This window comes from Heterodontus francisci, chromosome 23, assembly GCF_036365525.1.
Source record: "Heterodontus francisci isolate sHetFra1 chromosome 23, sHetFra1.hap1, whole genome shotgun sequence".
Taxonomy (NCBI): domain Eukaryota; kingdom Metazoa; phylum Chordata; class Chondrichthyes; order Heterodontiformes; family Heterodontidae; genus Heterodontus; species Heterodontus francisci.
This window is the reverse complement of record NC_090393.1, coordinates 48673281-48687734: the sequence shown is the minus strand read 5'-3', so window position 1 is coordinate 48687734 and position 14454 is coordinate 48673281. Positions and strand designations below refer to the sequence as shown.

The following is a 14454-nucleotide window of genomic DNA, read 5'->3' as shown; positions in this document are numbered from 1 at the left end:
GTCATATATAGGTCAGACCAGGTAAACCAAATGTGTTTTTCTAACAATCTGGTAGTTTCATGGTCACTTTATTCCAGCTTTTTATTTAAGTAATTGCAATTAAATTCCCCAGCAGCCATGGTAGGATTTAACTTTGTCTCTGGATCATCAGCTTTAGGTTAGCTATGGAAAAGGACACTGCAATACAGATACTTCATTGGAGGACAGTCAATTTCAGTCAGATGAGAATGGATCTGTAGGTAAATTAGAACCAAAGATTATCAGTCAAAACTGTAATGGAACAATGGGTTGTCCTCAAAGCAGAGATGGTTCTGGTACAGTCCAGGTACATTCCCACGAGGAGTAAAGATAGGGCAACCAGAGCCAGAGCTCCCTGAATGAGAGTAAGATGGAGCAGAAAAAGGGTGCACATGACATCAGATTGATAATATAAATGAGAAGCAGGCTGAATATAGAAAGTTCAGAGGGGAAGTGAAGGAGGAAATAAGAGAGGCAAAGAGGAAGTCTGGAGCAAAGACTGGCAGCTAACATAAAAAGGAATCCAAAAGTCTTCTCTAAGCATATAAACAAATCTACCTGTTACAAACGCATCTGTCCATGGCAGTATTGGTAGGAGTGACCACCGCACAGTCCTCGTGGAAACCAAGTCCCGTCTTCACACTGAGGATACACTCCATGGTGTGGGGCACTACCACCACACTAAATGGGATAGATTCAGAACACATCTAGCAACTCAAAACTGGGCATCCATCAGGGACTGTAGGCTACCAGCAGCAGAATTGTATTCCACGACAATTATGACTTCATGCCCAGCATATCCTTCATTCTAACATTACAATCAAGCCAGGGGACCAACCCTGGTTCAACGAGGATTGTAGGAGAGCATCCAGAAGCAGCACCAGGCATATCTAAAAATTAAATCCAAACCTGGTGAAGATACAACACAGGACTATATGCAAACTAAAAGCAGCATGTGAGACAGCGCTAAATGATCCCACAACTAACAAATCAGATCAAAGATCTGCAGTCCGGTCACATCCAGTCGTGAATAGTGGTGGACAATGAAACAACTAACAGGAGCAGGCGGCTCCAAAAATGTCCCCAACATCAATGATGGCACAGCCTAGCACATCAGTGCAGGAGAAAAGGTTGAAGCACTTGCAACCATCTTCAGCCAGAAATGACAAGTGGATGATTGTAGAGTCAGAGTTACACAACAAAGAAACAGGCCCTTTGGCCATCGTGTCCGTGCCGACCATCAAGCACCTAACTATTCTAATCCCATTTTCCAGCACTTGGCCCATAGCCTTGTAAGCCAGTGATTGATCTCACCCTGCTCCTGAGATCCAGAGCATCACAGAAATCTTCCGTCAATTAGATTCACTCCACGTGATAGCAAGAAAAAGCAGAGCACACTGGATACATCAAAGGCTATGGGCCCTGACAACATCCCAGCGTAGTGGAAAATTGTCTAGTTATGTCCTGTCCACAAAAAGGACAAACCCAATCTGGCCAATTACCACCCTATCAGTCTAAACTCAATTATCAGCAAAGTGGGCGGCACAGTGGCGCAGTGGTTAGCACCGCAGCCTCACATCTCCAGGGACCCGGGTTCGATTCCGGGTACTGCCTGTGTGGAGTTTGCAAGTTCTCCCTGTGTCTGCGTGGGTTTTCTCCGGGTGCTCCGGTTTCCTCCCACAAGCCAAAAGACCTGCAGGTTGATAGGTAAATTGGCCATTATAAATTGTCACTAGTATAGGTAGGTGGTAGGGAAATATAGGGACAGGTAGGGATGTTTGGTAGGAATATGGGATTAGTGTAGGATTAGTATAAATGGGTGGTTGATGTTCGGCACAGACTCGGTGGGCCGAAGGGCCTGTTTCAGTGCTGTATCTCTAATCTAATCTTATGGAAGGTGTCAGACAGCACTATCAAGTGGCACTTACTCAACTACAACCAGCTCACCATTGCTCAGGCCACACAGCTCCAGACCTCTTTACAGCCTTGGTTCAAACATGGACAAAAGAGCTGAACACAAGAGGTGAGATGAAAGTGATTGCCATCGACATCAACACAGCATTTGACATAGAGTGCGGCATGAAGGAGCCCTAGCAAAAATTGAAGTCAACAGGAATCGGGTGGAAAACTCTCCACTGGTTGGAGTCATACCTAATACAAAGGAAGATGGTTGTTGAAGGCCAATCATCACAGTCCCAGGACATTGATGTAAGAGTTCCTTAGGATAGTGTCCTAGGCCCAAACATCTTCAGCTTTATCAATGATCTTCCATCTAACGCAAGGTCAGAAGTGGGGCTGCTTGCTGATGACTGGACAGTGTTCAACACCATCTGCAACTCCTCCGATACTGATGCAGTCCTTGCCCACATGTAGTAAGACCTGGACATAATCTACATATAGACTTCGTAAACCTAATGAGCACTAATGCTGTGGAGGACAAGTTTCTGGAGTGTGTTAGGGATGGTTTTCTAGAGCAGTATGTTGAGGAACCAATTAGAGAACAGGCTATTTTAGCTGTAGTATTATGAAATGAGAAAGGGCTAATTAACAATCACCTTGTAAAAGAACCTTTAGGGATGACTGACCATATTATGATAGAACTTTACATTATGTTTGAAAGTGAGGTAGTTCAATCTGAAGCCAGGGTGTTAAATTTGAACAAAGGAAATTATGAAGGTATGAGGGACAAATTGGCTGAGGTGGATTGGGAATATACATTAAAAGGTATGACAATGCATAGGCAATGGATAGTCTTCAAAAAATTATTACATCATTTACAGCAACTATAAATTCCTTCAAGGCACAAAAACCCCAAAGGTAAAGGCAGTCAACTGTGGCTAACAAAGGAAGTTAAGGATTGTATAAGATTAAAAGAAAATGCCTATAAAGTCGCCAGAAATAGTAGTAAACCTGAGGATTGGGATGATTTTAGAATACAGCAAAGGAGGACCAAGAAACTGATAGGGAAAGGGAGAATAGAATATGTAAACTAGCAAACACAAAAACAGACTGTAAAAGCTTCTATAGGTGTGTAAAAAGGAAACATTTGGCTAGTCAGGACAATTTATAACGGGGAATAGAGAAATGGCAGAGAAGCTAAATGATTACTTTGTCTGTCTTCACTGAGGAAAACACAAGAAATATCCCAGAATTGGAGATCTAAGGGACTAGGGAGAATGAGGAATTGAAGGAAACTAGTATTAGCAAGAAGGTTGTACTGGAGAAATTAATGAGGATGTCGGTCAATAAGTCCCCGAAACCTGATATCCTACATCCCATAGTGCTGAAAAAAGTAGCTATGCTTTTAGTGAATGCATTGGTGATCATCTTCCAAAATTCGATAGATTCTGGAACGGTTCTTGCAGATTGGAAGGTAGCAAATGTCACCCCACTATTTAAGGAGGGAGGGGAAAGAAAACAAGGAACTACAGACCCGTTAGCCTTACATCAGTAATAGGGAAAATGTTAGAATCTAAAATGGACACTTGTGTAATAATGATCTGATTGGACATAGTCAACATGGATTTATGAATAGGAAATCATGTTTGACAAACCCTGGAGTTTTTTTTGAGGATGTTACTAACAGAATTGATAAAGGGAAGTCAGTAGACATAATATACTTGGATTTTCAGAAGGCTTTTGATAAAGTCCCCCACAGGAGGTTGGTGAGCAAAATTAAAGCACATGGGTTAGGAGGTAATATGCTGGCATGGATTAAGGATTGGTTAACAGGCAGAAAACAGAGTAGGAATAAATGGGTCATTCTCACGTTGGCAGGCTGTCTCTAGTGAGGTACCGCAAAAATCAGAACTTGGGCCCCAGCCATTCACAATATAGATCAATGATTTGGATGTGGGAACCAAATGTAATATTTCCAAGTTTGCAGATGACACAAAACTAGGTGAGAATGTGTGTTGTGAGGAAGATGCAAAGTGGCTTCAAGGGGATTTAGACAGACTAGTGAGTGGGCAAGAACATGGCTGTGGGAAAATGCAAGCTAGGACACCAAGAGAATTCCATGCTACTCTATGATGAGTACAATAGGATATTTTATGTCCCACTGTGGTTCAACAACTCATTGAAAGATAAACCTAGACCTATGTGCTCGAGTCTGTAGTGAAGTTTGAATTACAACTATGACTCTGATGCAAGACTGCTAGAAATCGAGACAGACTGAAAAAGTGCACATTTAGTTTAGAAACTAAAAATAACACAATGTCCCTTCAGAATTCTCACCAGCAATTAGAGCAATTTCTTGGAATATGCTGAAGTTGTTCTCCTTAGAACAGAGGTGGTGAAGGGGGATTTGGTACAGGTGTTCAAAATCATGTAGGGCTTTGATAGAGTAAATAAGGAGAAACAGTTTTTAAGTGGCAGAAGAGTTGGTAACCAGAGGACACAGATTTACGGCAACAGTAAAAGTACCAGAAACAGCATGAGGAAAAAATTTACACAATAATTTTTGATGATCTGGAATGTTTGAAAAGGTAATGGAAGCAGATTCAATAGTAACTTTCAAAGGGAAGTTGGATAAATACTTGAAGGGGAAAAATCTGCGGGTCTATGAGGGAAGAATGAGGAATGCGACTAATTGAATAGCTATTTCAAAGAGCCGGTGCAGGCACACTGGATCCAATGGCCTCCTTCTGTGTTGTATGATTCCACGTCTCTTGGCTGAACACCCAGGGAGGACTTTCAGTGGGAGTACTATCAAGTCAGAAGGCTGTATGGATTCAAGCCCCAACCAGGGACATGAACACACAATCTCAGCTGACACTTCAACACAACACTGAGTGGATGCTGCACTCTTGGAAATGCTGTTCAGTCAAGATTATTAAACCTCTAATCTCAGCTGGATGTAAAAGATTCCAAAAGCAGCAGAGCTCTCTAACTTCATGGCCAATATCCATTCTTCAACCAACATCACCAAGAAACATTCTGGTCATTAATGTCACTGTTTGAGAGACCTTGCTGTGTAAAAATTGGTGACTGCATCTCCCTACATTACAACAGCATCTGCACTTCAAAAGAACTGAATTGGCTGTGAAGCACTTTGGGAAATCCCAACATCATGAATGGCTATGGAAACGAGCTCTTTCTGTACTGCATTTTATACTATGTAGAAGTGCAGCCAATAGGGACAGATCTGGTGTTTGTCAGGTGCACTCAACAACTTCCACTCCATAGCTCTAACAGCTGGCCTCCCTTATCCCAATGGCTATGCACACCAGAGAAAATGGAGCCAGTAATAACAATGTAAACACAGGGAGCCAGTCTCAAAGCCACTATCTAAGCACCTACAGAAACATCTTTGAATTTAGTATATTGTATTCACTGCTCACAGTGCAGTCTCCTCTATAGTGGAGACACCAAATGTAGAGTGGGTGACCGCTTTGCAGAACACCTCCACTCAGTCCGCGAGCATGACCCCAAGCTTCTGGTTGCTTGCCATTTTAATTCACCACCTTGCTCTGATGCCCACATTTCTGTCCTCAGCCTGCTGCAGTGTTCCAGTGAACTCAACGTAAGCTCGAGGAACAGTTCCTCATCTTCCTATTAGGCACGCTACAGCCCTCTGGACTCAACAATCGAGTTCAACAACTTCAGACCTTGACCACCATTTTGATTTTTTTTTAAACCACGTACCAGTCCCGAACTTGTTTTTCATGTTTTTGCTTTCGGACAGAGGTGTTCATTATTCTGCCAAGAGTACTTCCTCTGGACAAATGCTTGGTCTTTTACTACAGCTATTATCACTCCCTTTGCCTTTTGTTCCATTACATCTTTGTAATTTAATCTCTCCTGACCTTCGTCCTATCTCAGACCTTCCCTTTTGTTCTTCTCTCCCACCCACCTCCCCCACCCCCCCACGTCCCCCTTTTACTTGCTCAAAGCCTACTACATTTCTAATCTTTGCTAGTTCTGATGAAAAGTCAGAGCCCTGAAACGTTAACTCTGCTTCTCTCTCCACAGATGTTGGCAGACCCGCTGTGTATTTTCAGCACTTTATTATACTAAAAAGGATTTCTTGCTGTTATGTGCTTTGCTTCTACAATTATGCTTTTGTCGATGTTTTGCTTTGCCCTTTTGAACACCGTTTCAATATCTTTCTGAATACAGTATAAATCCAGTAAGTTCATACAGCGCATTATTTTTGTTTCACCCAAATACAACTGAACACAGCTGTCCCACCCAAAAGCTTTCTTCTTCAAAATCACAATACAATAGATATTAAATATCAAAGATAAATGGGATCTTAATCCAGGACCTAAAAATATTAATAATGTACACTATCTGCTCAAATGTTGACAATCCCTAGAAGTATACAAACATAGCCAAATCATTAAGAAAACACAAGCTTACTGAGAATGCTTTAATTAGAATTGTTTTTAACATTTGAAGCGTATACACCAGAGACCATGTAATGTACAGTTGATGAATTAAATTCATACGAGAAACATTTGATTTCTAAAATGCTGTCATCTAAGGTGAAATTAAGCTGTGATTGGCTATATTTAGTCTCATGAGGATTCTAATAATCTGTTCAATACCCGATTCTTGAAATGAGGGGCTTTACATCAATAGCGAATGGGATGTTGTTTAGTGCAACAGAATAGAATTATTTATGTCAGGCAGCTTAGTCATACATATACCTTGAATGGATAGAAGTGCATGGTACAATGTGGAATAAAGTTACTTCAATCTCATCTTGGTAGCAAAACTGAACTACATATCTACATTCGTGGATTAAAACAAGAACTTCAAGTTTGGCAACAAATTAGTTCTTTATAGCCACCGAAATACTTTTTAAAGTTCAGTCACTGTTATAACGCAGTATCATATCCTGTGTCATCACTTGGTGATGGCAGTGCAGCTCTTTTTTTAAAACAAGTATATACTGATTTTTCTTTTTCTCAAAAAAGCTGTACTGTCACCAAGTGAGGACTTAAAAACCAGATTCTTTTGGCTGATGAATTACAAAGGAATTCAGCAGCATCCTTATACAACATAACACAATTGCACCAAAATATATCAAAGCAAATATGACACTGGTTTGCAAGGCCAATACTAGCAAGATTACCAACAGACCACTTAGACTATGACTAATTGAGATGATGCAGCAAAAACACTCGAGCTTATCTTGCCCTATCCCTTTTGTAAAATTTTCCTTTTAGTTTCTCCTTGACACAGCTGGCACCATCTTTTTCTTAGTTTGAATGCCATAAGTCAATGTGGCAGTGCAATTAGTGACCCTCCCTTTCCCTGGCCTAGCATCACCTCTGCTCAACAATCTGATCGTGATCAGCAACCGAGAATGTCTGTAGGTAGTAGGAAATTACTTGCCTGGTCCACGATGACGGCAATAGATAGATTCCATCAATCCACTTGAATTGTGGACACAATACAATTACAGATTTTGTCCTTCGTAACATGCAGTTTGAGTTATGTAACACAAGTATGACATACAGGCAATGATATTCCAAAATCTTTAAGCATGATTTTTCCTGTAGCATACTGACAGGCATACATTAAACAGAATACTTTGCCTTGCAAAACTGCCACGAGAAGTTCAAATTACTCTCATCTATTCCGATTCCCCAAGTCATACTGCACCAAATTGGGAGAGTGTTGGGAGAATTTTCCCAATGGTACAAGTAGGATTGTCAATATAGTCAAATCTTTTCTATAATTTGAGATTAAAATCAGGTCAACAGCAGCTCAAATTGTTCAATGCATCAGAGGTTGGCAGTGTGTTAGACATAGCAAAATCATAAAACTTGTAAATGAAGAATTTATGATTTCACTACACCCAAAGGAAATCTTCCCAGTAACAACTTTCGGCAGCATCAGCATAGGAACATAGGAAGATAGGAACAGGAGTAGGCCATTCAGCTCCTTGAGCCTGTCCCGCCATTCAATGAGATCCTGGCTGATCGCGGCCTAACGCCATATACCTGCCTTTGGCCCATATCCCTTAATATCTTTGCTTAACAAAAATCTCAGATTTAAAATTAACAACTGTTCTAGCTTCAACTGCTGTTTGTGGGAGAGAGTTCCAAACCTCTACCACCCTTTGCGTGAAGTGCTTCCTAACATCTCTCCTGAATGGTCTGCTCCTAATTTTTAGACTATGTCCCGTACTTTTTGAATCTCCAACCAGTGGAAATAGTTTATCTTTATCTAGCCTGTCTTTTCCTGTTAATATCTTGAAGACGTCTATCAGATCACCCCTTAACCTTCTAAATTCTAGCAAAAACAGGCTTAATTTGTATAATTTATTTTTATTTAGAGACACAGCACTGAAACAGGCCCTTCGGCCCACAGAGTCTATGCCGACCATCAACCACCCATTTATACTAATCCTACACTAATCCCATATCCCTACCTGTCCCTATATTCCCCTACCACCTACCTATACTAGGGGTAATTTATAACGGCCAATTTACCTATCAACCTGCAAGTCTTTGGCTGTGGGAGGAAACCAGAGCACCCGGCAAAAACCCACGCAGACACAGGGAGAACTTGCAAACTCCCCTAATCTCTCCTCGTAACTTAACCCCTGTAGTCCAGGTATCATTCTTGTAAACCTATGTTGCACTCCCTCCAAGGCCAAGATATCCTTCCTAAGGTGTGGTGCCCAGAACTGCTCACAGTACTCCAAGTGGGGTCTAACCAGGGTTTTGTACAGCTGCAGCATAACCTGTGTCTTTATACTCCAATCCTCTAGATATAAAGGCTAGCATTCCATTAGCCTTTTGATTATTTTCTGCAGAAGATGATCAGCATATGTAATCACAGTGGCATGCAAAGATCATGCTACACAATATTCCAAGTGCACAAATTGGTCACTGTGCATATTACCGTACTTCGTCTCAACATGCATCCTCAGGCCAGGTTGATCAAACAAAAAAATTATTTGTCCTTATTAAGAGAATTATCAAAAAAAAATTTTCATTCATATGCTTACATAGTGCTCTTCACCCCTCCTCCAAGTCATCAAGGCTACTCTGTGAATGTCAGCACTGCACTGTCAATATTATTCAGACCGAAAATAAAAGAAAAATACGGTGGATGCTGGAAATCTGAAATAAAAACGAAGTGCTGGAAATACTCAGCAGGTCTGGTAACATCTGTGGAGAGAAATATTAGAGTTAATGTTTCAGGTCAATTACTTTGCATCAGAACTGGCAAAGGTTTGAAATGCGAGGGGGTGGGGGAGAACCACAAAAGGTGAAGGTCTGTGATTGGGCAGAAGGTGGGAGAGTTCAACTAACAATGTCATGGAACAAAATGCAAACTGAGTGTTAACAGTTCTAGTAAAAGAGAAAGCATTTGTCCAGAGTGTGTTAATGGCAGAATAATGAACAGCTGTGTCTGAAAGCAAAAACAAGTTTAAGGCCAGTACATTGGGGGGGGGAATCTAAATGTGGGTCACAGTCTGAAATTGGTGAATTCAATGTTGAGTCCAGAGGGCTGCAGAGTGCTGAATCGAAAGAGGAGGTGCTGTTCCTCGAGCTTACATTGAGCTTCACTGGAACACTGCAGCAGGCAGAGGGCAGAAACGTGGGCATGACAGCAAGGTGGTGAATCAAAATGGCAAGCACCTGGAAGCTCGGGGATCATCCTTGCGACTGAGTGGAGGTGTTTCAAAAAGCAGTCACCGAATCAACGTTTGGTCTCCCCAATGTAGGAGACCGCATTGTGAGCAGTATACTAAATGCAAAGTACAAGTAAATCACTTTCCACCCCATCAGTCTCCACATCCAAAAGGATCATCCTCTGCCATTTCCACCACCTCCAAGCATATCGTCCCCTCCCCGTTAGCATTCCGAAGGGACCACTCCCTCCACAACACCCTGGTCCACTCCTCTATCACCCAGACACCTCATCCCCTTCCCACGCAACTGCCCTTTTACCTCCTCTCTCCTCACCATTCACGGCCCCAAACACTCCTACCAGGTGAAGCAGCGATTTACTTCTATTTCTTTCGAGTTAGTATATTGTATTCGCTGCTCACAATGTGGTCTCCTCTACATTGGAAAGACCAAATGTAGATTGGGTAACCGCTTTGTGGAACACCTCCACTTAGTCCTCAAGCATGACACCAAGCTTCCAGTTGCTTGCCATTTCAATTCACCACATTTCTGTCCTCCACCAACTGCAGTGTTCCAGTGAAGCTCAATGCAAGCTCAAGGAACAGCACCCCATCTTCCGATTTGGCACTTTACAGCCAACATTGAGTTCAACAATTTCAGACCATGATCCCCATTTTATATGCTTTTTTAAAACCACATGCCTGCCTTAAACTGGTTTTCCATGTTTTTGCTTTCAGAAAGAACTGCTCATTATTCTGACATTAACACAAATGCTTTGGACAAATGCTGTGTCTTTCACTACAAGTATTACCACTCCCTTTGCCTTTTGTTCTATGACATTTGTCATTTAATCTCTCCTGCACTCCATTCAATCACAGACCTTTCCATTTGTTCCTCTGTCCCTCACCTTTCACTTGCGCAAAACCTATTACATTTCAAACCTGCCAGTTCTGATGAAAAGTCATCGACCTGAAACATTTAACTCTGTTTCTCTCTCCAGAGATGCTGCCAGATCTGCTGAGTATTTCCAGCACTAAAGTCTGCTTACCACAGCAGAAAATGCTATGTTTCTCTCTCTTCAGTAAGAAATCGACTTGTGACCCCAATCCCAGAGCAAATTAAACACCTTAAACCATTATGGTTACTGTGCGGCTTAAAAATGCACTGATTCGGCACTGAACAGACAAGGCTTGAAAATCACTGTGCACTCTTTAAAAAAAAAAGTACAACCTTATGATAAACATACATGCATAAATAAATACACATACACAAATACTCCATCTAAGATTATCATGAAAATCTTGAGTAATTGTTTTCACAGATTTGATTTGCACTGCATATGTTGGCATCTAAATTGCTGCGAGTTGGCAAACACCCCCCATAACCAACAAAAAAAAAGGCCGTCACAAATTTGGTTTATAAATAAAAACAGGCCAATGGATCAAAATTAATTCGATGCTACTGAAGCCGAGCCTAGAGTCCACGATCCAAAGTCTATATGTTTATGTGTGCTCAAAGATAAACCATGCTGTCCTGACCCCTATTTTTGGTCAATGAAACCTCCTGGCGGCGATGGTGGCGGGGATGCAGCCGGTGCCACAGCGCCCTCCAGCCGCCGGCGCTGCAAAAATAAACCCCCTCTTCCCCGGCTCCCCTCAAACTGCGAGGCCGAGGCCGCAATCGCGGCCTACAATCAAAACAAGCCCAGTAGGAAGAGAACAGCTCGAGATTGCCAACCGTCCTACCAGTTCAAAAGAATAAAGATAAAATGAAGGCATGTGTAAGGGGAGAGGGGGTATTTACTTACCAGGAATATGCCTGCTCAGCCATGGCAGCTCCAACGAGAGAGAGAGACACACACACACAAAGCGGCGGCTGCTGCAAACTCCGGCTCCTCTCCTCCTCCCTCCCACCCTCCAGGGGGGGGATTAAACTCGACGGGATTTTTAAAAAAAAATCTTTTATCAAGAAAGAAAAATCAAAGATAAATATAAAAATGAAACAGCCAGTCAATTCCTGGCCATCAGTCTAACATGGCGGACAGGCGCCTTCATTGTGCACCAGAGGGGTAAAAATTCTCCTCCTCACCGTCCCAAAGCCTAAAAATTATGTTTATTATAAAAAGGGTTAAATCTCAAAAGATTGCCGTCTCCAGCCGCCCTGCGAATGGTTCCACTTTCTATCCTTTTTTTTGTCGTTCTCTCTTCTTCGAGAAGAAAAAACAAACTCGTTTATTTTTGCAAAAAAAAAACCGAATGCTGAAGCCGGTTGCTGTTTGCACACACACAGCAGCTTTCTCTCTCCTTTCACCAAGTCATGGCCGTGTCCTCCTCCAGGCTCTGGCTCCCTCCCCTTTCTGACTCAGCTTGGGTGTCGCCAAGTGTGCCTGTGTTGTCCATAAACCACCACTTTTGTCACTCCCCTCAGGCTAAAACTGAATCCGATATCATAATAAAAATGTTGGTCAAAAATCTCCCTCCACCCCCCCCCAAATCACTGCCTCTCCCGTTTGATTTAGCTACGCCCCACGCAAGCGCACTCATTGGAAGTTGGGGCACGCAATCCATGCTTTCAAAGTCCTCTCACTTCCATCTGAATCTTCAACACCTCTTCCCCAACCTTCAGATATGGTCCTTCTGATGTTTTTGTTTTAACAATGCATGTGGTAGTTGGGGTAATAACAATCACAGTCTTAGGGCAGTCATTGAAGACTCTTAAAACCTACCTTCTTTGAGCAACCTTTTGGTCACCTGTCCTAATTTTTGTTTTTATTTCAGATTTCCAGCATCGTGCAGAATTTTGTTTCTAATTTTTGACTATATGTCTCTCTGTCAAATTTCGGTTGATAACACATTGTGAAGCGCCTTTACTATATTAAAGGTGCTATATAAAGCCAAGTTGTTGCTGTTCGTCTGGAACAGCTCCCGCTCTTTTTTGTCACATGCAAGAAATGCAATGACATTTTTGCTTGCGGCCACAATGACTTTCACAGCATGACTGGTAGCGCTTAAGGCATCAATAATCATGATGGGAAAGAAAGCTACACCGATGACTTTCTAAAGATGCCACATTATTCCAACTTTAGAGTGTTTTGAAATGTTTCTAATTCCTCTGCTTTATTAGACTTCTTCATCCTGTCCAAATATATCTATACTTCCCAATTATCGAAGGTTGTCCTTCTTATCCACTTCAAGCAACATAGTTGTGCACTTGTGCAATTTGTGGACACTATAGCATTTAACTGCATATTACCTTCCAATGATCAAGCTCCTGCCTGGTCTTGTTGCATCTGACTAACCATAATTTTCCAAATTTTGAATCAACCAATGTTTACAGATGTGAAATCACTTTCACAATTGCCCTTACTAGCAGGAGCAATTTACTGATACCTCAATTTCTGATGCGAGTCCACAGACCTCCCAATAGATGGCATAGGTTTTCCATGAGGTGAGGATGAGACATTGGCCCAGAACTTGCTGCTAAAATAACAGCAAGTTCATGGCACTCACCGCTGTTACCGTGTTAAAAAAACAGCAATTTGTGGTGAGTAAGGGATATCCTGTGAGTTGTAAATTACCAGAAATTGCTGGATGACTCGCAAAAATGGGATCTTGCCAGCAATCTCCCCATGAGTTTCAAAAAGAAAGACTTGCATTTATATAGTGCCCTTCACCGCCTCAGGATGTCCCAAAGCATTTTACAGCCAATGAAGTATGTTTTGAAGTGTAGTTACTGTAGTAACATAGGAAACATTATTAGACATCTTCATTACTTTTCAAATGTATATATATTTCCCAACTGCCAAGTGTTGTCAAGCCAGTTGCAATTTTAACCCCTCCTTATCCAGGTAACCTTACTTGAACCAACTATGTCTTGATTTTCATAATTGTGCACTCAGCTGTATCTGCCAATTTGTGGATACGATAGAAATTGCTGGATTTGCACTGTAAATACAAATTAAATTCATTCCAGAAAGTTAGGGCTAGTATTTCATGACTTAAGGACACTTTTAATGATGAGATTTATGTTCCTGCATTGCCACTTAATCTTGGAGGGCCAGAAAGGGAACAATTGAAATTGAGTATCACTTCTGCAGCTAGTAAATTGTTTATAGATGTTTTTAAAATTTTAATTTTTTTCTTACATTTTTTACTCTTAATCCAAACTTTCTTTCCCTCTCTTTATTTCACTTCCTATATTAAATTTGATTTAAAATCACCCTATTTATTTCTCTGCCATTTGCTCTGTTTCTTTGTCTGTTCTTAAATGTTGTTGGTTAAGAAGATAGACTATTGGTCCTGTCATTCACTACAGCCCAAAATGCCCAGTTGACCTCACCAAACCATTATCATTTAGCTCTTCCAGCAATTTGCGATGCAAAAGTTTTTCTAGCTGAACAGTAAGGAATAAAATCCAATTCACAGGGTGTTCTAATCCTGAAAGCCAGTTAGTTAAAGATAGTACTGGGCCAATCTTAACTCAGTCTTACATTTAGTTACAAAGTGAAACATTACAAGCATTACAAGAAAGTTAGCATGCAGGTACAGCAAGTTCTCCCTGTGTCTGCGTGGGTTTTCTCCGGGTGCTCCGGTTTCCTCCCACAGCCAAAAGACTTGCAGGTTGGTAGGTAAATTGGCCATTATAAATTGCCCCTAGTATAGGTAGGGAAATATAGGGACAGGTGGGGATGTGGTAGGAATATGGGATTAGTGTAGGATTAGTATAAATGGGTGGTTGATGGTCGGCACAGACTCGGTGGGCCGAAGGGCCTGTTTCAGTGCTGTATCTCTAAACTAAAACTAAAACATATACCCCCAAACTCAACCACACCACTATTTCA

General features: G+C 41.6%; 1 protein-coding gene across 1 annotated transcript in view; it reads right to left on the bottom strand.

Moving 5' to 3' along the window:
- sppl3 (signal peptide peptidase 3) overlaps nucleotides 1-12091 on the bottom strand; it is a 287681-nt gene extending 275590 nt beyond the window's left edge. The window contains exon 1 of the mRNA XM_068055206.1: nucleotides 11422-12091. Within this exon, the coding sequence (XP_067911307.1) occupies nucleotides 11422-11444 (23 nt within the window). The 5' untranslated portion in view covers nucleotides 11445-12091. The remainder of the gene's footprint in view (nucleotides 1-11421) is intronic.
- Between the last annotated feature and the right edge of the window lie 2363 nt (nucleotides 12092-14454).